Source organism: Populus trichocarpa, chromosome 18, assembly GCF_000002775.5.
Source record: "Populus trichocarpa isolate Nisqually-1 chromosome 18, P.trichocarpa_v4.1, whole genome shotgun sequence".
In the NCBI taxonomy this organism is placed as follows: Eukaryota; Viridiplantae; Streptophyta; class Magnoliopsida; order Malpighiales; family Salicaceae; genus Populus; species Populus trichocarpa.
In genome coordinates this window covers 15,554,076-15,578,025 of record NC_037302.2, presented here as the reverse complement: position 1 = coordinate 15,578,025, position 23,950 = coordinate 15,554,076, and the positions used below count along the sequence as shown (strand labels likewise).

At 35.6% G+C, this 23,950-nt stretch overlaps 1 protein-coding gene and 2 long non-coding RNA genes across 8 annotated transcripts in view; 2 read left to right on the top strand and 1 right to left on the bottom strand.

Annotated features, from left to right (window-relative positions):
- Positions 1-23,950, bottom strand: part of LOC112325466 (probable disease resistance protein At4g27220) — a 210,283-nt gene that overhangs the window by 79,391 nt on the left and 106,942 nt on the right. For 2 of the 5 annotated variants that reach the window (XM_052449237.1, XM_052449236.1), the window contains one exon: positions 21,195-21,570. The exons of 2 other annotated variants lie outside the window; for them this stretch is intronic. In XM_052449237.1, the coding sequence (XP_052305197.1) occupies positions 21,195-21,570 (376 nt within the window). Of the gene's footprint in view, positions 1-20,854; positions 22,995-23,636; positions 23,739-23,950 lie in introns of all 5 variants that reach the window. One more of the 5 variants, XM_052449238.1, reaches the window with a different exon arrangement.
- The window catches only part of LOC127904738 (uncharacterized), a 131,325-nt gene that overhangs the window by 78,758 nt on the left and 28,617 nt on the right, over positions 1-23,950 (top strand). Inside the window, exon 3 of one of the 2 annotated variants that reach the window (XR_008058141.1) lies at positions 20,958-22,481. This is a non-coding gene — a long non-coding RNA (uncharacterized LOC127904738). The remainder of the gene's footprint in view (positions 1-20,957; positions 22,482-23,950) is intronic. The other variant, XR_008058140.1, reaches the window with a different exon arrangement.
- On the top strand, positions 673-2,676 carry LOC127904739 (uncharacterized). The gene is made up of 3 exons (XR_008058142.1): positions 673-772; positions 1,672-1,753; positions 2,341-2,676. It is a non-coding gene; the product is annotated as an uncharacterized LOC127904739 (long non-coding RNA).

Below are 23,950 nucleotides of genomic sequence, written 5' to 3'. Positions count from 1 at the left end.
CTAATGATCATGCCCTTGACATTCTTTGCTCGAATTCCTTTATGGAAGGATGGTCTTGATTATCGACATGGCACTGGTCATGGTATTGGATCATACCTAAATGTACATGAAGGACCTCATTTAATTAGTTTCAGACCACATGCTCGTAATTAGCTTCCATGACTGTAACAGATGAACCTGGATACTATGAGGATGGGAACTTCGGGATAAGATTGGAGAATGTGCTTATCGTCAAGGAGGCCGATACAAAATTCAATTTTGGTGACAAGAGGGCTACTTATCTTTCGAGCACAAAACATGGGCACCATATCAAACGAAGATGATCGACTTGACCCTTCTTGGTCCTGAAGAGATAAATTGGCGTAACAGCTACCATGGGAGATGTAGGGATATTCTGGCCCCTTATTTGGATGAATCTGAGATGGCATGGCTGAATAAAGCTACTGAACCCATAAGGGTGTGATTCTTGTTTCTAGTAGCCAAGGACCCTCTCAAAAAATAAGAACATAAGATGAATGTAATGTTTTGAATTAAAGGGATAGGAAAAGGCTAGAAAGCCCTTGAAGGCTTAGATGTAGGAATAAATTAAATGAGGGGTATTGTAGTAATTGTATAAAGAGATGATAAATATAAATAGAAGGAAAAAAAAGAGAAGAGAAATCTGAATATTTCGAGAGAGAACCGGCAGGAGTGAAGGGAGAAAGAAGAGGAAGAAGAGAAAAGAGGGAATTAGAAGGGAAATAGAAAGGAGTTGAAGAGAATAAGTTTAAAGGTAAGATTTAGGTTGTTAAATGTATAAATGTATGTTAATTGAACTTAATATCAGTTTTGATGAATGTTAGGGTTTTGAAAAGTTGTGTTTTGGGTTTAATTGATGAATTAAATTGAATGTTATAAGGTTGATTGTTATGAGTAATTGATTAATGAGTTGATTATGGAAGATTGTGATGATTTTGAGTTATGAATTGTGTAAATGGTGAATGTTGAGTTAGAATTTTGGAAAGAACAGTAGGTAATCTGTGAGAATTCTGGGTTTGAGGTTGAAGATGACAAAATTTCGGTTTGGTCCCCCAATTTTGGAAAATTACAGTTTAGTCCCCAAACTTTGAAAAATTTGCAAATTGGTCCCTGGAGCCTATTCCGAGAATCTGAACAGAATAACATATGAATTATGGGCAGAATTCCTGTATAGTTATGAAATTTTAACACTTTCAATTTAGTCCTCCAATTTGACCCTAAAAATTTGGTAAAATTCCAGAATGGTCCCTGGAGTATAATGAGATGATCTGGACAGAATTGAGGATTAATTATAGTCAGAATTTCAGTATAGTCATGGATTTATGATAATTTTAGTTTGGTCCTTCAATTTGACAAAAGTTGCAATTTGACCCTTAAAAATATGATAAATTACATATTAGTCCCTAGCTGTAATATTACCTTTTTCAGATTGGTTTGATGAATAATTGAGGATTATTTAGTGAATTATTACAAATTTTATTATTTGTTTTATTATGGATTAGATTTCGGGAAAACCGTTAAATGTTGGGTTTTTAGAAAAAATAACTAGATAGTTCAAAAACATATAGGGTTATGGAATACACCCTTAGATAAGTGTATTAAATAGGTTATATTTTTTTGAGTCATTCTTGAATATGTCTCCTTTATATTCAGATAATCCTGATATTCTACCGGCGGGACGTTAGTAGGATTTTCTTCGGTGTCTGCTTTTGACTTCTGTTTGCTTTCGAGTCAGGTGAGTGGATAATTTTTCATATGCATGAGAAATATTATAAATATTTGATTTGTTAATATGAATTGGATCATGCTTCTTGATAATATATATGTTGATTATTATCCTTGTTTTGATAAAGCATGATCAATTATTGAATATGAATTCTTGATATGAACCAGTATATATTTTGAATTGAATTCTGAATTGATAGCTCCTTATTTGATTGATGTCATGAGTTGAGCCTTGAGATATGAATATGTCTGTTTGATTATGAACCTATGGTATGCCAGTCAGAGTACCCATGCTAACAGGGTAGTGTTAGTCTTTGTGCACATCGTATCTGAACCCTAGTTGGTCGGGGGAGTCACCAACCTGTGTGGACTGATCATCCCACAGTACGGAGCCTCATGCTCATTGCATTTTGATTTTCTGACGAGTTTTACCATATGATCTTCTTGTTATGGCCAATTTGAGAAACATTTCCATAAGAACCTAAAGCCATACTTGTATATATATTTCTCATTGCTGTATCACCTCATGTGTGTATATTGAACGTTATCTACTCACTTAGATGTTGAACTCACCATCTCATTATTTATCATTTTCAGGCTTATAGCTTGATAGCAGGTCATTTTGTTGGACCTTCAGAACCTGCTCTTTTGGTTGTAAATTGTACCTTTTCTCTTTATGTCTAGTTAGTGCTCCAAAACTCTGAATTTATATGAACTCTTGTATTAAGACAATCGAATTATATTATGAAGTTGATTTTGTTGTAAATGCTGCGTTGAACTCTGATTGAGTTAGGATAAGTTTGTGTGTAAGTTTGGGTTCGCATAGGTATGGAACCTTGGAGGGGAACCTTGCCTATGTGCCGGTCATGGATCCGGGATTCGGGTCGTGACAATGAAGAAAACTGAAACTTCATATTTATTTAATTTATTTCACAAGGGAATATTTTTAAGCTCCAAAATTAGTTTGTGATGTACAAAAACTTGTATAGATTTAGAGTTTTTATGATTTATATTATTTTTTAACATATTTTCTCAAGTTAGAAAGTACAAAAGAAAAAAAAGAAAGAAAAAAAAGAGGGAGTACCTGTATGAATGTGTTTCTAAATATAGAACTTCTCCCTTGTTCAAACGTGGAGAGGTATAGAGAGGTTTTTTCAGACCCTTGTCAGCCACAAACAATACTAAGTGATACGAACCCTAACGGAATTTAATGGAATTCGTGACTTCAAAATTAATCTAATCCAAGTTTGTTGAGATTTGAATGAGCTTATTACAATGGAAGATTTGCTCCAAGACAGCAATACTATAAACCAACTCGATTACAACGCTTACATCTGGAGACGAGCAAAGAAAGTATAAATTCACAACAAAGAATGGTCAATTCTTTGAAGAGTTGCAGGTTCAATAAAAAACCAAGATTAAGCAACTAAAAAGTCGGCTACAATGCTGAAAATATAATCACAAGTCTGCCCTAAAATTATTCCTAAAGAGTATTTAAACTCCAAGCCAAAACCCTAGTTTTCCTAATGGGTCTCACATAAGCCTAATTTAAATAATAATCAACCCAAGTTAAAACTAGCCCAAACTAATTAAAATAAACAAAATAAAAAAGTCTAAGACCTAAATAAAATGTCTTCTCTCAAAATAAATAAAGTTTGATAGCCCAAATAATTAAATAAGACAAGTTTGTTGTCTCTGCATTCTGTCTAGGAGCAGCAACAAAAGTTCAACTTAAAACAGAGGGTTCTCTCTCGTCTTAATGAATTAGAAGGCGTGCTATATACCTGTAAGACCCAATATTTTGGCCCAAACCTAAGCCCATGTCAGCCCAAACCCAACCTAAGTTAACCTAGGTATTTAAGGAAAAGTTGCAAGAGAATTACTTTCCTCTCTTCTAATTCTTGTAGCCGCCGTGACCCTCCCCTCCTCAAACCTAAGATTTTAGTTTTTGATCTTGAATTTTCGGTTCAAGAAAGGTGGAAGTAGCAAGTAAGTGATTTTCTTTCATATTACTTTCGATTATAGTTGTTTATGGAATGATTAAAGAAGAGATTAGGGTTTATAAGGATTGGAAGTTTATATTGTTAAGATTGATTTATGATTATTAAGGGTTTAATGTTAGGTGATTAATTAGTATGTTGTTGAAAATAAGGATTTATGAGTTGATTTGTTTAAATTAATTTTTATGGGTTAAGAAATTCATTTTTACCTTGCTGTAAAATCTGGACAGAATGGTCTTGAGGTTGAAGATGACCAAATTTTATTTAGGTCCTTGATTGATGAAAATTTCAGTTTAGTCCCTAAACTTCAGAAAAATTACGATTTGACCCCTAAATGTATTTTGAGATTCTGGATAGTGTTATTATAAGGTTAATGATGATGAATCTCATCTTGATAATTGATTTGGAATATTTTTAGTTTGGTCCCTCAATTTTGGGAATTTACATTTTAGTCCCTAAACTTTTTAAAAATTACAGTTAGGTCCCTGGTTCATTCTAGACAGAATTAAGGATGGTTTATGGGTGAAATTTCAGTATGGTTATGTATTTACAGTTTGGTCCAGTTTTGGTAAAATTACATTTTGGTCTCTGTTTTGGATAATTGTCGTTTTAGTCCCTAAACATAGGAGACTAAGCGTGGTTTTCTTTTATGCATTGGAATATTTTATTTGTGTTGTTTTGAGTTGCTTTTGAGTATATTTTATATATTTATTGTAGGTTCTCCTAACGATCCTTAATAGGTTTTTCGGGTCTTTCATCTGATATTCCTTTTAATCTATATTCTTCCGGGTGAGTGGATAATCTTTAATATGCATATAATATAAATAAATATGTATGTTGATTATATGTGAGTACAACCAGTAAATTTCTTGAATATTTATATATATTGCTTTATTTTCCGAGTACTCATTTATTCTTGAATTTGCACTCGCAATCTGTCGAACTAAATTCTATTTGATATGATATACATTTCTTTGATGATTCTGTAAATATCTATTATGCCTTGATATGGGACTTGTCAGTAACTCCATGCTAACGAAGAGTAGTTAGCCTATGTGCACATAGTATTCTGTATACCTAGCTGGTGAGAGAGGCATCAGCCTGTGGTGACTGATCATCCCACAGTGGTCACCTTCGGGTGTCATCTGGTCACGTTCGGGTGTCATTTGGTCACCTTCGGGTGTCATCTGATCTCTGACATGTATTCCACTACGTTATGATAATATGTTTAGTATGTATATGTATATGTATATCAAGATAAATCATCTTGCAAACTATTAATATCTAAAATATATATTAAATATTATTTCCTCACTGAGTTGGTTGAACTCACCCCTCATTCTTAATATTATTTCAGGTTCTTAGTTTCTGATAGCAGGTGAACTTTGTTGAGTGTTCCTACTTCTTCAGTTTTAGGTCGGTATGCCTTGCTTATTTTTCGAGACTTTCCTTTTAGTTTTGATTTGATGTCTTAAACGCTCCACTATTACCTTGTTGTAATTAAGTTTGGATTTTGACAATGTAATGAGTATTATGGATTATTGTTTTTGTTTTAATTACTGATGAGGAGTTTTAAACTATCTTTTGGTTTCATCAGTTTTGAATAATATAATATTTTTGAAGATTATGAAATGCTGCGTATTTTTGAATAAATTGTTCTTTTGATATGTCTGTTTTGAGGCTTAACGTAGGTGGGGTGTCCTTTCGACACCGCTCTTGTGTTGCCGGTCATGGACCCGGAATTCGGGTCGTGACAATACTGTTGGAAATGTATGGAAGTCTAGTTTCCAGAACAACTTGAATCACATAAAAAATATATATGTAGCTCCAGTTATGACCAAAAAAGTAATAAAAGGTCAAACTATCCGAATCTAGTCTTCTTCTCCCAATCCTTGTGTAATGATCTTGGTTCTACCAACAAGCCCCTCTTGAACATGAATCAGATTAATCAAGGCTTGCTCTTTATTATTACAAATCCTCTTGAAGTCCACCTTAGCTCATGTCTCATGAAGAAGTCCATTGAAAGCTTCTTTGAACTTTTTAGTTGGCCCTAAGCCTAGTAATTGGACTAACTGGAACCTCCAATGAATTCTTTGATGGTTGGATCGCATTACTAATGCTGTATTTATCCTGATACGTTATGCAGGCATCAAAATTGAAAGAAACATTAATCATTTTACTGACAGATAAGTCAAGAAATACGAGAGTTAATGGACAACAGCAGCAACAAGAAAAGTGGAATGGTCACGAAATAGCAATATGTTTAATGACTTAGAACTAATAAATTAAATGAACTGATACATATTTTATTTGTCTTAGAAGCATGCACTATGTAATCATCCTTGGATAATACTGGCAATTAAAAGTTCTGACCCCAATGCGTCCTTGGAATTTCCCTAGACAATCAATATCTTGTGGTCAAACAAACAACAAATCAGTTGAAGTGATGGGGAGTCCACAGCTCAAAAGCCAAACGGATCTGCAAGTTACAGTGTGCCAGATGGGAAGCAATGTCAGAGCCCTCTCTAACAAGGAAGGAGATGGTTTTATCCATGCTAGCTGCTGACCCGAGTACTGAAGTATGTTATTTCTGGCCAAGTGATTTTCTTTGGAGTTTCTATCTTCATTAATTCATTAGACTCGAGGACTTAAAGCAGTGTAATGTGAACTCGTTGAATAAATAAAGAAGAAAGTGACTTAAACTTTGCATGGTGGTCTCCATGGGAGTAATCATTGCATACAGGACAAAGATAGCAGGGATTTGCACCTCTGTTTTATTTCTTTAGAGTAAAAAAACATAAAGTTGCTTGCAAATTGCAATGACTTTAATAGCTAGTCTTCCTCTAAGCCTAATTTCTTATTGAATCCCTAATTTCCCTCACCAAATCTCTTAAGCCTTTCTCATGATCTGTGCTTCGTTATCATTCAATTCTAAACCTCCCAAAACTTTCAGATAAAGGCTAGTTAAATTCACGCAATCAAAATTAGGGAAGCTAATGGAAATTCCATTGGTTGTTAGAACCTTACTATTCACAACTCGAATATTTCGATTCATTGAAGATTACAAGCAACTCAAACACATAATTTATAACAGATGGTAAGATTCGGAATGCTGAGGCTAGAGTCCATGGAAGGCAGAATTTAAAACCTTTCCTTTGGTAATCATCCTTGGATAATACTAGCAATTAAAAGTCCTGACTCCAATGCATCCTTAGAATTTTCCATCAGGTGAGTGTATTCCCATCAGCTTAAAAATCAATCTCTGCCTTTGACTCCCAATACTTGCATATCCAAACCTGGAGGAAGAGGAGGAGGCGGAAGAGTTAGGTAAGCATTGATGCATGAAAGTGTCAAGTTTGGTGAGAAACTCATCTGTTTATGAGGTGTGGTTGGTGGGTTCGATTTGGTAAGATCACATATGAGAAACTCATATGTATTTTAAATAGACTATGGGATCAAAATCATAAAAATAAAAGAAAATTGACTTAAAATTCAAAATAACACAAAAAAAATCCAATAAAAACAAGGAAAATTTACATCAACCACTTCTTCAAGGCTCTCGTTTTATATTAGTGAAATGGCAAAAAAATTACCAGTGAACAACGTAATCTTCCCTAGCAACTCATTGTATCCATGAAAAGGATACTGTGAAATGAAGTGTGTTTTGGACTGATGAGATACATTGAACATTAAGCAGAGAAAGTTGGCAGCATCTTCCACGAACCACTGCTGTAAATTCTCCATGGTATGTGTTGAAGTTGTTTTTAAAATATTTTTTATTTTAAAATATTTTTTATATTTAAAATTTATTTTAGATATTTACATATCAAAATAATATAAAAACATTAAAAAATTAATCTAAAATTAAAAATTATAAATCGGATAATTTAAAATTTATTTTAGATATTTATACAAAAACAATTCCTTGATGTTTGATGCTCTTGAAGTGTTGAATAGTGTCTCATTTCACTTGTTTGATAGTACAATATATATTATTGCACCTTAATATTTAAGATTTTTCACATTCTAAGTTAAATCTTTTTTATTTATTTTGCTCGCGTCAACACATTAAACTTATAATCATGAGCATGAGCATAAAATTGAAATAATTAAACATAAAAAAAATGAAAATAAAGGTATGAAAACTAACCTCCAATAAATCAAATATATATATAAAAAAAAGAACAAAAATCAATTTGAAAAAAAAACCTAAGATATAGATCAGATTCAACAAAATAGTGAGATGGATTTTTTTAAAAAATGCAATAAAAAAAGCTCATGAGCTAGTGACCAACCACATAGAAGACAAACTCTAAAAAATAAAAAAGCAAAATTATAAATTAACAAAATAATGAGGGATGAATTTGAAAAAAAAATGTAATATAAAAGGCTTCAAAACAAAATAATAATAAAAAAAAATAATGACTAAATTTGATATAAAAATATTTTGAAATCAAATGTTAAAAGATTAAATTGAAAATAAAATTTAATTAGAAAAATAATTAAAAAATAGTAATTAAAAGAATGATAGGTATGAAATTGAAGAAAAAACTTTAAAAATAAAATAAAATATATAACAATTAAAAATATAAAAAATAAGTTAAATACAAAAACCAAATAAAAGTATAATTTTACATTTTTGTAAGGAAAAGAGAGACAAAATAAGGAGGAGAAGATAAAAAATGTGGTAGAGGCCAAACCACACATCTGTCGCAGGCATGCGTAACACCATTGAGAAGATGACGGCGTCCTTCTTTGAACGTCATTAAAGTTTTTTACATGATATAAAAATTTAAATATAAATTTAGATTGTAAAAGTAAATAGTAAAATCATAAAATTATAAGAAATTATTTTTAAATACCATAGATTTAATAATTCAAGAATCAATTTAAATCAATCATATAATTAATTCAAAAAACTCATCCATGACAAACAAACCTTGTCTGTGAGTGGGCAAAAAGCTCCAACTTGTACTTCTCATAGCAGACATGAATATGGTCATGATACAATTCCGTTAAGTTAGTTATAAAGCTTTAAAATGCCAAATGGATCAGTAACGGTGAGTATACACGCAGACGTTATATTACTATTATTTTCTATCAATTTATGAACAAGGCAAAGTGCAAAACATTATAAAATACATGGCTATCAGTTCACTTGAGCCAGCTGTTGACCGAGCCAGCTATGTGTTAAATAAAGATGTTTTTTCAAAGATATTTAAAAAAATGATAATGATTGTTTTTTAAAATAATTTTTATTTTATTTTTTAAAAATTATTTTTAATATTAATATATCAGATTTAAAAATATATAAAAAATAATTTAATTTTTTTCAAATTTTACAAAATATAATTGCAAAACATATCTTAAAACAGACATGCCAGCAACATCTGCAATTATCTTTAACTATACTCCAAAAATCATTAATGTTATTTTCAAAACTCTTACTTTGGACCCCACCTAGACCAAGATGCATTGCATCCTCACCGTCCATCCAGATCTAAATATCTAATGTACGGCACTGCAGCAATGTATTTGTTTTTATTAAATTCGTAAAAGCGGTTTCAAACTCGTGATTTCACTTTATTTTACCTGATTTTAACATAATTTTATATGTTTTCGAGTTTTTAAAGTAATTTTATATATTAAATATGTATTAACTCGTAAAATTACATATTAAATATATATTTTTTTCCAGAGGATTAGGTGAATATGGTTTAGTCTATTAATTCCTTTAGATCGAAAAAACATAAAGTTGCTTGCAAATTGCAATGACTCTAATTATTATAGGAAATTCAATGCGTCGTCGCATATACAATGCAGAACCAAAACACTATTCATATAAGCATATACAATGCCCTTAATATAATATTAATTACTTTAAATTTGTTGAGCCCATATAAGATTGAAAGAAAAAGAATCAAATTAAAAGAAATGGATAAAATGGGTGGTAATTTAAAGATTAGCATGAAAAGTTCATTTTGATCGTCATGCTTTTCAAGTTATAAATATTCAATCCCCCAAATTTTTAAAATTATAATTTTAGTCTAAAACTTTATTTTTTTTTTTGTTAGTTTTAGATTTCTAATTCCAGAGAGGAAAAAGAGTGGTCAGATTTTGATAGAGAAGAAAAAAAAAAGTCTTGATTGACTACAAATTTGATTTTAATATGAGCGAGCTACTTTTAATTACACATGAATGCTTACGAATGAAAACTACATGAAGGGACGGAGGACATCGCATGCTCCACTATCATTCTTGCATTAAATGTCAAACCTATTAATATAATAAACAACAATGCTTACTCTTAATTTAATATTATATTAAGGGCACTGTCGTCACTCATCCTATAACAAAAAACTCACAAAGGGACGAAGCACATCCTTAGCGTTAGGATGCTCCCACTCCACTACTGACTCCCACCATTCTTTTGGTCTTAAATACATTCTTCTAAGAGAAGGGGGAGGAGATGGCTCGCCATTTTCAAGCAACGGAAGACAAATTGACAATCTCTTCAGATTCTCACAATTATAAACTTCAATCTCTAAGAGAGAATCGCAAATCAGTTTTGCACTACAAATTCTTTTCAGTTCTGGTAATTCACTCAATGCTAGACCCCTTAATTTTCTGAGTTTGAGATCGGTGATGCTACAGCTGTTGCTTTCTTCACCCTTAACCCCTTCTTCATCTGATCTTGTTCCACTTATTATCTCCTCTATCTTCTCGCAATTTCTTACTCCAATTCTTTCGATAGAATCGCAAATCAATTTTGCACTACAAATGCTTTTCAGTTCTGGTAATCCTCTCAATTCCAGTTCTCTTAACTTTGGCAGTTTGAATTCGATATTGTTGCTGCTGGTTTCTTCACCCATAACCCCCTCTTCATCTGGTCTTGTTCCACCTATTATCTCCTCCATCTTCTCACAGTCTTCAACTATAATCTCTTCTAATTTTACAAGGTTTGGCAGCAGGACAAGAGGGAACAACTTCTTCATGCTCTTACAACCAGAACAATTAAACCGTTTAAGACCAGAAAATATACCGTTGTAAGATGGAGATGGTAGTGGAGCAGAGCGGAACCAAGAAGATGAAACCAAGGTCTCCATGCTATTGCAACTAAAAATCTTGATAACCTCCAGATCAGTTGCATACTTTATTTGAGAGGAAACATCGCATAAACTTGTTGCATCATCATTATTATCAATAGTCAGTTGTTGAATGTCCTTTGGAAACATGACCTGAAAACCTCCATCTCTGTCGATACTCAAGTTACTCCAAACAATTGTTTTCCTTCTGCAACCATCATAATCATAATCATCATAATCAAAATCATACTTATCCAGTTGTCCTACAAGAATTTGGTATGTGGTTAGTGATTTGGTTTCATCCCGAGATTTGATAAACTCCACGTAGTCTGAGTAACCTTCAAAATGGCATACCAAACTTTCCAACTTCCTCAAACAACCCACTTCCTTTCCTTTAACAGTTATCGGAGCAGGTTGTGCTTTTCTATTATATTTGGTAAGAGGAGGAATCCACTCCTCCAATACAAAGACTTGCAGGTGAGAGAGCTTATGTGATGTTTTGAATAAATGAGTAGGAAAATACAATAAAGTCCTTGAATGCTTAGATGTAGGAATAAATTAAATGAGGGGTATTGTAGTAATTGTATAAGAGATGAAATATATAAATAGAAAGAAAAAAAAAAAAAAGAAGAAGAGATCTGAATATTTGAGAGAGAATCGGCAGGAGAGAAGGGAGAAAGAAGAAGAAGAGAAAAGAGGGGAAAATAGGGAAAATAGAAAAGAATTGAAGGGAATAAGTTTAAAGGTAAGATTTAGGTTGTTAAATGTATAAATTTGTATTATTAAGCTTTAATTTCGATTTTGATAAATGTTAGGGTTATGAAATTTGTGTTTTGGGTTTGATTGATGATTTAATTTGAATATTATAGAGTTAATTGTTGTGGGTATTTGATTATTTGGATGATTTTGAGAGATTGAATTGAAAGATGATGATTTTGAGTTATGATTTTGTTTGAATGGTGAATTTGTGTTAGAAATAAGGAAAGAACAGTGGGTTTTCTGTTGGAATTCTGGGTTGGAGGTTGAAGATGACAAAATTTCGGTTTGGTCCCTCAATTTTGGAAAATTACAGTTTAGTCCCCAAACTTTGGAAAATTTGCAGATTGGTCCCTGGAGCCTATTCCGAGATTCTGAACAGAATAACATATGAATTATGGACAGAATTACTGTATAGATAAGAGAATTTAACACTTTCAATTTAGTCCTCCAATTTGACAAAATTACAATTTGACCCTAAAAAAATTTGGTAAAATTCCAGAATGGTCCTTGGAGTATAATGAGATGATCTGGACAGAAATGAGGACTAATTATGGTCAGAATTTCAGTATATTCATGGATTTATGATAAATTTCAGTTTGGTCCTCCAATTAGACAAAAATTACAATTTGGCCCTAAAAATATGATAAATTACAGATTGGTCCCTAGCTGTAATATTAGCCTTTTCAGATTAGTTTGATGAATAATTAAGGGTTATTTAGTGAATTATTGCCAATTTTATTAGTTGTTTATTTATGGATTAGATTTCGGGAAAACCGTTAAATTTTGGGTTTTTGAGAAAATTGACTAGTTAGTTCAAAAACATATAGGGTTACGGAATACATCATTAGTTAAGTTTATTAAATAGGTTAAATGTTCTTTTGAGTCGTTCTTGAATATGTCTCCTTTGTATTCAGATAATCCTGATATTCTACCGACAGGACATCAGTAGGATTTTCTTCGGTGTCTGCTTTTGGCTTCTGTTTGCTTTTGAGTCAGGTGAGTGGATAATTTTCCATATGCATGAGAAATAGTATAAATATTTGATTTGTTAATATGAATTGAATCATGCTTCTTGATAATATATATGTTGATTATTATCCTTGTTTTGATAAAGCATGATCAATTGTTGAATCCGAATTCTTGATATGAACCAGTATATATTTTGAATTGAATTCTGAATTGATAGCTCCTCATTTGATTGATGTCATGAGTTGAGCCTTGAGATATGAATATGTCTGTTTGATTATGATTATGATTATGAACCTATGGTATGTCAGTCAGAATACCCATGCTAACAGGGTAGTGTTAGTCTTTGTGCACATCGTATCTGAACCCTAGTTGGTCGGGGGAGTCACCAACCTGTGTGGACTGATCATCCCACAGTACGGAGCCTCATGCTCATTGCATTTTGATTTTCTGACGAACTTTACCATTTGATCTTCTTGTTATGGCCTATTTGAGAAACCTTTCTATAAGAACCTAGAGCCATACTTGTATATATATTTCTCATTGCTGTATTACCTCGTGTGTGTATATTGAACGTTATCTACTCACTGAGTTGTTGAACTTACCATCTCATTATTTATCCTTTTCAGGCTTATAGCTTGATAGCAGGTCATTTTGTTGGACCTTCAGAATCTGCTCTTTGGTTGTACTTTGTATCTTTCCTTTATGTTTAGTTAGTGCTCCAAAACTCTGAACTTATATAAACTCTTGTATTAAGACAATTCAATTATTATGAAGTTGATTTTGTTATTAATGTTGCGTTGAACTCTGATTGAGTTAGGATAAGTTTGTGTGTAAGTTTGGGTTCGCATAGGTATGGAACCTTGGAGGGGAACCTTGCCTATGTGCCGGTCATGAATCCGGGATTCGGGTCGTGACAAACTTGGTATCAGAGCTTTAGGTTAAAGAAACAATAATATAATTAAATTCGTAATAAGTGGAGCATTAGGATCCGTGTTGTCTTGTTTGTTGCCTTTGAAATTCCGAATTCTCATTAAGCATGTCTTCTTCCTTGTGATAGATATGCTTTCCTATAATTCTATGATAATTATCATGCTATTGTTCTAGCATGACTTGAGTGCTCTCACTTTTATTTTAGGAAATGCCGAGGAATAGACGAATAGCTGATACTGTTAGAGTAGAGGATGATCAGGATGATGTCCCTATTGGGCGGTTGAGAACTGCAAGGCAGAGAAGGAGGCGCGGTGCACCCGTGCCTCAACATGTTGAGGAGGTACCTCCACCAGTGGAGGAAGAGCCTCAGGAGATAGAAGAGGAAGATATTGTTGATGAAACAGGTGTGGGGGTAGCTGACCCTGAACCTGTTACAGAGTTTTAGCAACTTAGCCAGGTTGTGCGGACCTGGATAGAATTTTCTATGGAGAGAGATAGAAGGAGGGATAGAGATGTACCCTCGACATCCCACACTGTTCAGGGAGTTAATGTGCCGTTGAATGACTTCATGAAGTTGGCACCTCCTATTTTTACTGGGATGGATAGTTCAGAGGATCCTCAGAGGTTCCTAGATGATATTTGGCGACGGTGTGAAGCTTTGGGATGTACAGACCACCGAGCTGTGAGTTTGGCATCGTTCAGGTTGGAAGGAGATGTGGCAATCTCTTGGTTTGAGTCTAGGAAAAGAGCAAGACCAGTAGAGGCTCAGTGGACATGGAAGGAGTTTAGCTCCATGTTCTTAGACAGGTTTCTCCCTCAGAGCGTCAGGGATGCTCGACTTTATGAGTTTGAGAGGCTATCTCAGGGGAGCATGACAGTGGATGAGTATGATCTGAAGTTTACTCAGCTGTCTAGGTATGCAGAGCATCTTCTACCCACTGAGGAGTGGAGGGTGAAGAGGTTTATTAGAGGACTCAAATCCTCTATGTATATGGTGATGGTGTCACAGGTGTTTCCATCATACTCCTCAGCTGTTGATAGTGCCAGATTGATAGAGGCGCGAGAATTGGAGGATATGACTGCAGGCCAGTCTAAGAGGCCTAGAGAAGAGGGTCAGTCTTTTAGGCAACAGGGATTAAGTGCAGGTCCGTCTAGGGGACGAAGTGGCCGTCAGGGCTCATGGGTTCAGAGGAGGTTTAGACAGAGACCGTCAGTTAGTGGCTCAGGCGGTCAGAGTGGCAGTAGTGGTACTCAGAGTTTAGTTCAGACTGCACCTCGTAGTTCATTTATTACACCTAGTGATAGTTCTTCATGTCAGCACTGTGGAGGAAGTCATACTAGTGCAGAGTGCTACAGAAGGACCGGGGCTTGTTTTAGTTGTGGCCAGATAGGTCATAAGATCAGAGAGTGCCCGAGGAGACAGTTGTCAGCTTCGGGGTTATCTGCTTCAGTCCAACATCCTATTCAGGCACCATCGACGAGCCAGTCTGTGGCTCATGGGGGTAGAGGTTTTGGTGGCCGTGGTCAGAGAGGCCGGGGTGCAGGTGATAGAGGTCAGATACAGCAGGGTCAGGGGCATGCTAGAGTTTTTGCCTTGACTCAGCAGGATGCTCAGGCATCCAACACAGTTGTTTCAGGTATTCTTCCTGTTTGCTCTTTTGAAGCAAAAGTGTTGTTTGATACGGGTGCAACCCATTCATTTATGTCTTCATATTTTGCCATGAGGTTAGATAAACAACCAACCTTGTTAAAATCCCCCATTTCAGTTTCCACTCCCTTAGATGAATTAATATTAGTGAAGTATGTGTATCTGGATTGTGAAATAGAGATTGGAGATAAGATTTTTATGGGAGACTTAAATGTCTTAGATATGGTTGATTTTGATGTGATTTTGGGAATGGATTGGTTGGCAAAGCACAGGGCTTCGGTAAATTGTTGGGGTAAGAAAATAATATTTGATCTAGATGAAGAAGTTGGGTTGGTATTTCAAGGAGATAAGATTGGGTCTCCATCAATTATGTTGTCGGCTATCTCGAGGAAAATGGCCAGAAAAGGGGTACAGTGCTACCTAGCATATATAGTGGATGTAGAGAAAGAAGTTCCTCAATTAGACCAAGTCCCTATAGTTAGGGAGTTTATTGATGTCTTTCCCGATGACTTACCTGGATTGCCTCCGTATAGGGAGATTGAGTTTTGTATTGATTTGGTTCCGGGTACCGAACCAATATCAATGGCACCATATAGAATGGCGCCAGCAGAATTGAGGGAGCTAAAGGAGCAACTGCAGGATTTGTTGGATAAAAAGTTCATCCGACCGAGTGTGTCCCCTTGGGGAGCCCCAGTGTTGTTTGTGAAGAAGAAAGATGGGTCATTGAGGTTATGTATAGATTATAGGCAACTGAATCGGGTGACTGTTCGAAATAGATACCCACTCCCTCGCATTGATGATTTGTTTGACCAGTTGCAGGGAGCTCAATTCTTTTCTAAGATCGATCTTCGATCTGGGTATCATCAGTTGAGGATTAGGGAGGCAGACATTTTGAAGACAGCTTTTAGAACTCGGTATGGTCATTATGAGTTCTTAGTGATGTCTTTTGGGTTGACGAATGCACCAGCAGCTTTTATGGATTTGATGAATAGAGTGTTTGGCCAGTTTATTGATCAATTTGTGATAGTTTTTATTGATGATATTTTGGTGTATTCGAGGTCTAGGGAGTAGCATGAGCAGCACTTGAGAATGGTGCTTCAAACTCTGCGAGATCATCAGCTGTATGGCAAGTTCTCAAAGAGTGAGTTTTGGTTGGAGAGTGTAGCATTTCTTGGGCATGTAGTGTCAAGGAATGGGATTGAGGTTGATCCTCAAAAGATTGAAGCAGTTAAGCAGTGGCTTAGGCCTACTTCGGCAACAGAGATTAGAAGTTTCTTAGGTTTGGCCGGCTATTATCGGAGGTTTGTAGAGAACTTTTCTCGGATTTCTGCACCATTGACTAAGTTGACGCAGAAAAATATTAAGTTTCAGTGGTCTGAAGCTTGTGAGAAAAGTTTCTTAGAGTTGAAAGAGAGATTGACTACAGCGCCTGTTCTAGCAGTACCATCAGGTTCTGGTGGTTACACAGTGTATTGTGATGCTTCGAGAGTGGGGTTAGGATGTGTTCTAATGCAGCATGGCAAGGTTATTGCCTATGCTTCACGGCAGCTGAAGAAGCATGAACAGAACTATCCTACACATGATTTAGAGATGGCGGCTGTAATTTTTGCCTTGAAGATTTGGAGGCACTACTTGTATGGTGAAACTTGTGAGATCTTCACAGATCACAAGAGTTTGAAGTACATCTTTCAGCAGAGGGATCTAAACATGAGGCAAAGGAGATGGATGGAACTGCTGAAGAATTATGATTGTACCATACATTACCACCCGGGTAAGGCAAATGTAGTTGCCGATGCTTTGAGTAGAAAATCATCAGGGAGCTTAGCTCATATTCAGGAGGTACGAAGACCTCTGATTAGGGAGCTGCATGAGTTGGTGGATGAAGGAGTCAGATTTGATCTTAGTGAAGCTGGAGCAATGATTGCTCATTTTCAGGTTAAGTCAGATTTGTTTGATAAGATAAAAGCAGCTCAGAAGAAAGATGATTCACTACTCAGGATTAGAAATGAGGTTGAGCAGGGTAAGGCTGCAGGTTTTGTGATAGGTGATGATGATGTGCTGAGATATAAGGATAGGCTTTGTGTACCTGATGTAGATGATCTGAGGAGAGAATTGATGGTAGAGGCACATCAGACAGTTTACACAATGCATCCAGGTTCCACCAAGATGTATAAAGACCTTAAGGTGTGTTATTGGTGGAATAGGATGAAGGCTGATGTAGCAGACTTTGTTTCTAGGTGTTTGACCTGTCAGAGGGTAAAGGGTGAACACCAGAAACCTCCTGGATTGTTGCAACCATTGTTGATTCCAGAATGGAAGTGGGAAAGGATCACAATGGACTTTGTGACAGGATTGCCTAGGAGTCAGGAGGGTTATGATTCAATATGGGTGATTGTTGACAGGTTGACAAAATCAGCCCATTTTCTGCCAGTTATGATTACTTATGGATATGCAAAGTTGGCAGAATTATTTATTAGTGAGATTGTACGGTTGCATGGAGTGCCAATCTCGATAGTGTCTGATAGAGGTCCACAGTTTACATCGCGGTTTTGGGTGAAATTCCAAGAAGCTATGGGTACTAAAGTGCAGTTGAGTACAGCTTTTCACCCTCAGACAGATGGTCAATCTGAGAGGACTATTCAGATCTTGGAGGATATGCTAAGGGCTTGTGTTATGGATTTTGGAGTTGGTTGGAGTAAGTTCCTACCATTAGTGGAATTTGCTTACAACAACAGTTATCAGGCTAGCATAGAAATGGCACCTTATGAGGCTTTGTATGGTCGGAAGTGTAGATCACCGGTTTGTTGGTTTGAGGTTGGTGAGAAAAGGCTAATGGGACCGGAGTTGATTCAGATTACCTCAGAGAAGATAGAGGTAATTAGACAGAAGCTTCAAACAGCTCAGAGTAGACAAAAGAGTTACGCAGATAAAAGAAGGCGTGACTTAGAGTTTTCAGTGGGTGATTGTGTGTTCTTAAAAGTATCACCGACAAAAGGAGTATTCAGGTTTGGGAAGAAAGGCAAGTTGAGTCCTCGATTCATTGGACCGTATGAGATTCTGGAGAGAGTTGGGGCAGTTGCTTATAGGTTAGCATTACCACCAAACTTGTCTGCTATTCATCCGGTATTTCATGTTTCCATGCTAAGGAAGTATATGTCAGATCCATCGCATGTATTAGAGGTTTATCCCATTGAATTGAGGGATGATATGGTTTATGAGGTGCAACCAGAAGCTATAGTCGACCGACAAGTGAGGAAGCTTAGGTCAAAAGATATAGCTTCAGTGAAAGTGCAATGGAAAGGTCATTCACGTGAGGAAGCGACATGGGAGCTCGAGGATAAGATGCGTGAGGAGTATCCTCATCTTTTCGATAATCTCGGTAAGTATTCAATCTTTTCTCTTAAGTTTCGAGGACGAAACTTTTATAAAGTGGGGAGATTGTGATGTTTTGAATAAATGAGTAGGAAAATACAATAAAGTCCTTGAATGCTTAGATGTAGGAATAAATTAAATGAGGGGTATTGTAGTAATTGTATAAGAGATGATATATATAAATAGAAAGAAAAAAAAAAAAAGAAGAAGAGATCTGAATATTTGAGAGAGAATCGGCAGGAGAGAAGGGAGAAAGAAGAAGAAGAGAAAAGAGGGGAAAATAGGGAAAATAGAAAAGAATTGAAGGGAATAAGTTTAAAGGTAAGATTTAGGTTGTTAAATGTATAAATTTGTATTATTAAGCTTTAATTTCGATTTTGATAAATGTTAGGGTTATGAAATTTGTGTTTTGGGTTTGATTGATGATTTAATTTGAATATTATAGAGTTAATTGTTGTGGGTATTTGATTATTTGGATGATTTTGAGAGATTGAATTGAAAGATGATGATTTTGAGTTATGATTTTGTTTGAATGGTGAATTTGTGTTAGAAATAAGGAAAGAACAGTGGGTTTTCTGTTGGAATTCTGGGTTGGAGGTTGAAGATGACAAAATTTCGGTTTGGTCCCTCAATTTTGGAAAATTACAGTTTAGTCCCCAAACTTTGGAAAATTTGCAGATTGGTCCCTGGAGCCTATTCCGAGATTCTGAACAGAATAACATATGAATTATGGACAGAATTACTGTATAGATAAGAGAATTTAACACTTTCAATTTAGTCCTCCAATTTGACAAAATTACAATTTGACCCTAAAAAAATTTGGTAAAATTCCAGAATGGTCCTTGGAGTATAATGAGATGATCTGGACAGAAATGAGGACTAATTATGGTCAGAATTTCAGTATATTCATGGATTTATGATAAATTTCAGTTTGGTCCTCCAATTAGACAAAAATTACAATTTGGCCCTAAAAATATGATAAATTACAGATTGGTCCCTAGCTGTAATATTAGCCTTTTCAGATTAGTTTGATGAATAATTAAGGGTTATTTAGTGAATTATTGCCAATTTTATTAGTTGTTTATTTATGGATTAGATTTCGGGAAAACCGTTAAATTTTGGGTTTTTGAGAAAATTGACTAGTTAGTTCAAAAACATATAGGGTTACGGAATACATCATTAGTTAAGTTTATTAAATAGGTTAAATGTTCTTTTGAGTCGTTCTTGAATATGTCTCCTTTGTATTCAGATAATCCTGATATTCTACCGACAGGACGTCAGTAGGATTTTCTTCGGTGTCTGCTTTTGGCTTCTGTTTGCTTTTGAGTCAGGTGAGTGGATAATTTTCCATATGCATGAGAAATAGTATAAATATTTGATTTGTTAATATGAATTGAATCATGCTTCTTGATAATATATATGTTGATTATTATCCTTGTTTTGATAAAGCATGATCAATTGTTGAATCCGAATTCTTGATATGAACCAGTATATATTTTGAATTGAATTCTGAATTGATAGCTCCTCATTTGATTGATGTCATGAGTTGAGCCTTGAGATATGAATATGTCTGTTTGATTATGATTATGATTATGAACTTATGGTATGTCAGTCAGAATACCCATGCTAACAGGGTAGTGTTAGTCTTTGTGCACATCGTATCTGAACCCTAGTTGGTCGGGGGAGTCACCAACCTGTGTGGACTGATCATCCCACAGTACGGAGCCTCATGCTCATTGCATTTTGATTTTCTGACGAACTTTACCATTTGATCTTCTTGTTATGGCCTATTTGAGAAACCTTTCTATAAGAACCTAGAGCCATACTTGTATATATATTTCTCATTGCTGTATTACCTCGTGTGTGTATATTGAACGTTATCTACTCACTGAGTTGTTGAACTCACCATCTCATTATTTATCCTTTTCAGGCTTATAGCTTGATAGCAGGTCATTTTGTTGGACCTTCAGAATCTGCTCTTTGGTTGTACTTTGTATCTTTCCTTTATGTTTAGTTAGTGCTCCAAAACTCTGAACTTATATAAACTCTTGTATTAAGACAATTCAATTATTATGAAGTTGATTTTGTTATTAATGTTGCGTTGAACTCTGATTGAGTTAGGATAAGTTTGTGTGTAAGTTTGGGTTCGCATAGGTATGGAATCTTGGAGGGGAACCTTGCCTATGTGCCGGTCATGAATCCGGGATTCGGGTCGTGACAGCTTAGGTAACAACCCACTAGGAAACTCCTTTTCACCACATCCATTCATTCTAAGATGCCTCAGGTTGCATAGACATTCCATGCCTTGAGGAATCTTTTCAAGTGCCCGAGTACCAGAGAGATCTAACCTCTTCAGTTCCCAGAGCTTTATCAATGATGGTACATGCCTTATCTTCCTGCATTCTATGAGCAGTAATGCAGTGAGACTCACCAATTCAGAGACAGAATCAGGTAGTTTTGTGATACCTGTATAAGACAGATCAAGAACCTTGAGCCCATGCAACTGCTCAAAAAATGAATCTGCTATAAATTGCAACTCTGAATTGCCGCATAACAGTAGAATTGATAGGCTGGGACAACATGGTGAATGGCTGGAAGGAATTTCTTTAATCTGGTTATGCATCAGTGAAACTCTTGTAAGATTCTCAGTCCACTCCTCTGCACTCGGCACTTCTCTTAACCGTGCACCTGCTTTAACCATGCCTTGAGAGTTCTCTTGCAGTATTTGGATGGCCATATCCCTAACCAAGTCATGCATCTTGACATATCTATAATCGTCAGCCAATTTCTCAGCACTTTCCAATAGGCAGACTCTTTCGAGTTTATTCAGCATCGAGTGGCCTTTGTCAAATTCTGCCTCCCTACTTTCCAGCCCTTTTATCACTCCCTCGTCAATCAAATAAGCTATCAAATCCTCTCTACGGATCTTGAAGTTTTCCGGGAATAATGCACAGTACAAGAAGCATTGTTGCAGTTCTGACTCCTTTAAGTGCATAAAACTAAATCTCAGTATGTGGAATACCTCAGGCTCCATATCATCTTTCCTAATTCTTGATTGTTTCAGGTCCTCCAAAGCATTCCTCCACTCACATCTGTCATCCACTCCCCTCATGGTTCCGGCCATTGTTATAATTCCAAGAGGCAAACCAGCACATTCACTTGCAATAGATCTTGCAATTTCTTCCACTTCTGGAGGAATACATCCAAGTACCTTCATGAACAGAGCCCAAGCTTCTTCCATTGAAAGAGGCTCCACTTTGATTGTCTTCTGGCAGAACATCCGCTGACAAACTCCAAATGATCGAGTTGTAAGAATTAGTTTGCATCCCTTCACTCTGATAGGAATTCCCACCTTATTATAATCAAAACAGTCCCACAAATCATCTAAGATGAGAACCCACCGTTGTTTCTCAATTAATGCTTTTGAAAGTTTTGCAGCCCTTTTCCTCTCGTTGTCTTCATTTGAAAGATCTAAATGAAAGTCTTCTGCAATAAGATTCTGCAATTTATAAACACTAAAATCCTGCGATACCGTGATCCAGTGAACATGAGGAAAAGTGCCAGGTTCTTGTAGAAGCTGATTGTAGATATGTGTGAGCAATGTTGTTTTGCCCGCACCCCCCATCCCGTAAATGCCAATACTTGATGAGGCCTCATCATTCATTACCCACGACCAGATAGCATTCTTATTATTTTCAAACTCTCCACCTGTTAGTTCTTCAGTTAGAAACACATCTCGTCCGCTGTCATCGCCATTACGTTGGAGAACTTCACGAGAGCTGTCTCTCACAACAGGCTGCCCAGGGTCTCCAACCATGTTCACTAGTGGAGGACAGAGTTGATCTTCTTGAGGCTCATCGTGATTAACAAGTGGCCTCTCATGAGAACTACCTCTTACAACAGGCTGCCCAGTTACTCTCTCCAGATGTTGCCCTTGTGGTGCCACATTGTCGACTTCAACATGTAAGCTAGTAGGTAATGGATCTCCTGGAGTCTCATTTGTGTTGCCTGTAAGCCCTCCAGAAGAGCTAGCTCCTGCACCAGGCTGCGCTACTCCTCCAGTCCCATTCTCTGTAGCATCCTCCAATACAGTAGTGATATCGTTCAAAAACATTCCAATTGCTTGAATCATTGTATCTGGAGCTTGTATCGTTCCTGCATCCCCTGCCAAATTGTCGACTTCATTATTGTTTTGTTCTTGTGGAGTGGTTGGAAATGGATTATCATTAACATTGCTTTTATGTCTTTTGTTGGCACCATGCACAGCTTGAAAAGCTGCTTCTTGAACGTCTTCAGGCACTTGTCTACAAATTGCAACACCACGCCCTTGGACTCCTGACAAATGCCATTTGATCCTCGTAATGGAAGTAGCAGCAGCATATTTATAGCCACAAAATGTACAGTTGAAACGACCACCATCCAACTTCCCAACAAAATCCCAAAATGGATCATTCTGTCTAGCCATTTTCACCGCTTTCTTCTTTGGCCCTTCAAACATCAAATAAAAAATTGTCAAAAGTAAGGCATAAAAATGGATGTTGAATTAATTGGAAAATAAGAACTCAATCTTAAAATGAAAATTTAGAGGAAATCATTATTTTTTAAATAAGAAAGCAAAGGAAAAGAGTGCAAACCTCAAATATCTTACAAAACATTAATGCCGTAAGTGTGTTAAGAAAATAAACTGAATCTGTATAATTAAATCAATCATTACAAATTCTAAAATTAAATAGGCAGGCACTTAACTATATATTTTCCTATAGAGATGCACTTCAAGCAGATAAAAAAATTATAACAACTATTGAATAATTTAAATAATTGTCAGAAAAGCAATCTAAGATAAAAATTTGGAAGAAACTCAGCTTGTTTTGAAGATAAGCAGTTGAAGTTGAAAGCAAAATGAACAAAGTTATAATATGAGTTTGAGTTCTATAATGCATAGAACTCAAACTCATACTTTTATTTGGAAGAATCAAAACAACTAATATTAACAATGAATTTGGTATGAACTCTAGAAGGCAAGGACTTTAAAAGTTTCTCAATAAGATTTCAACAGCTTGCGGTTTACTAAAAAGGATTCAAAAACAAAGACAGCAACAAAATGAAGAAGATGAAGCATAAACACTTTACCTGGATTCAAAAGAATTTTAACAAAAGAATCTGAAGCTAATTGCTGAGTGTGGAAACGTGTGGACGTACGCGCCCCAATGTTGAAACTCTGGGAAAGCTGATCTGAAAATGCAAGCACAAGAATATGAGAAAGAGTAGGCAAACTAGTCACCTGTCAAGCTGACAAGAGGCACTCAACAGACAAAAGAAACCTTGAGAGCAGCTGTTTTCAAGATAAATAGTTTAAGTTGATGGCAATATGTAAGAACAAAGCTAAATATGAGTTTTGAGTTCTAAAATAGATCAAGCAACACATATATAATTAAGTTCTACCT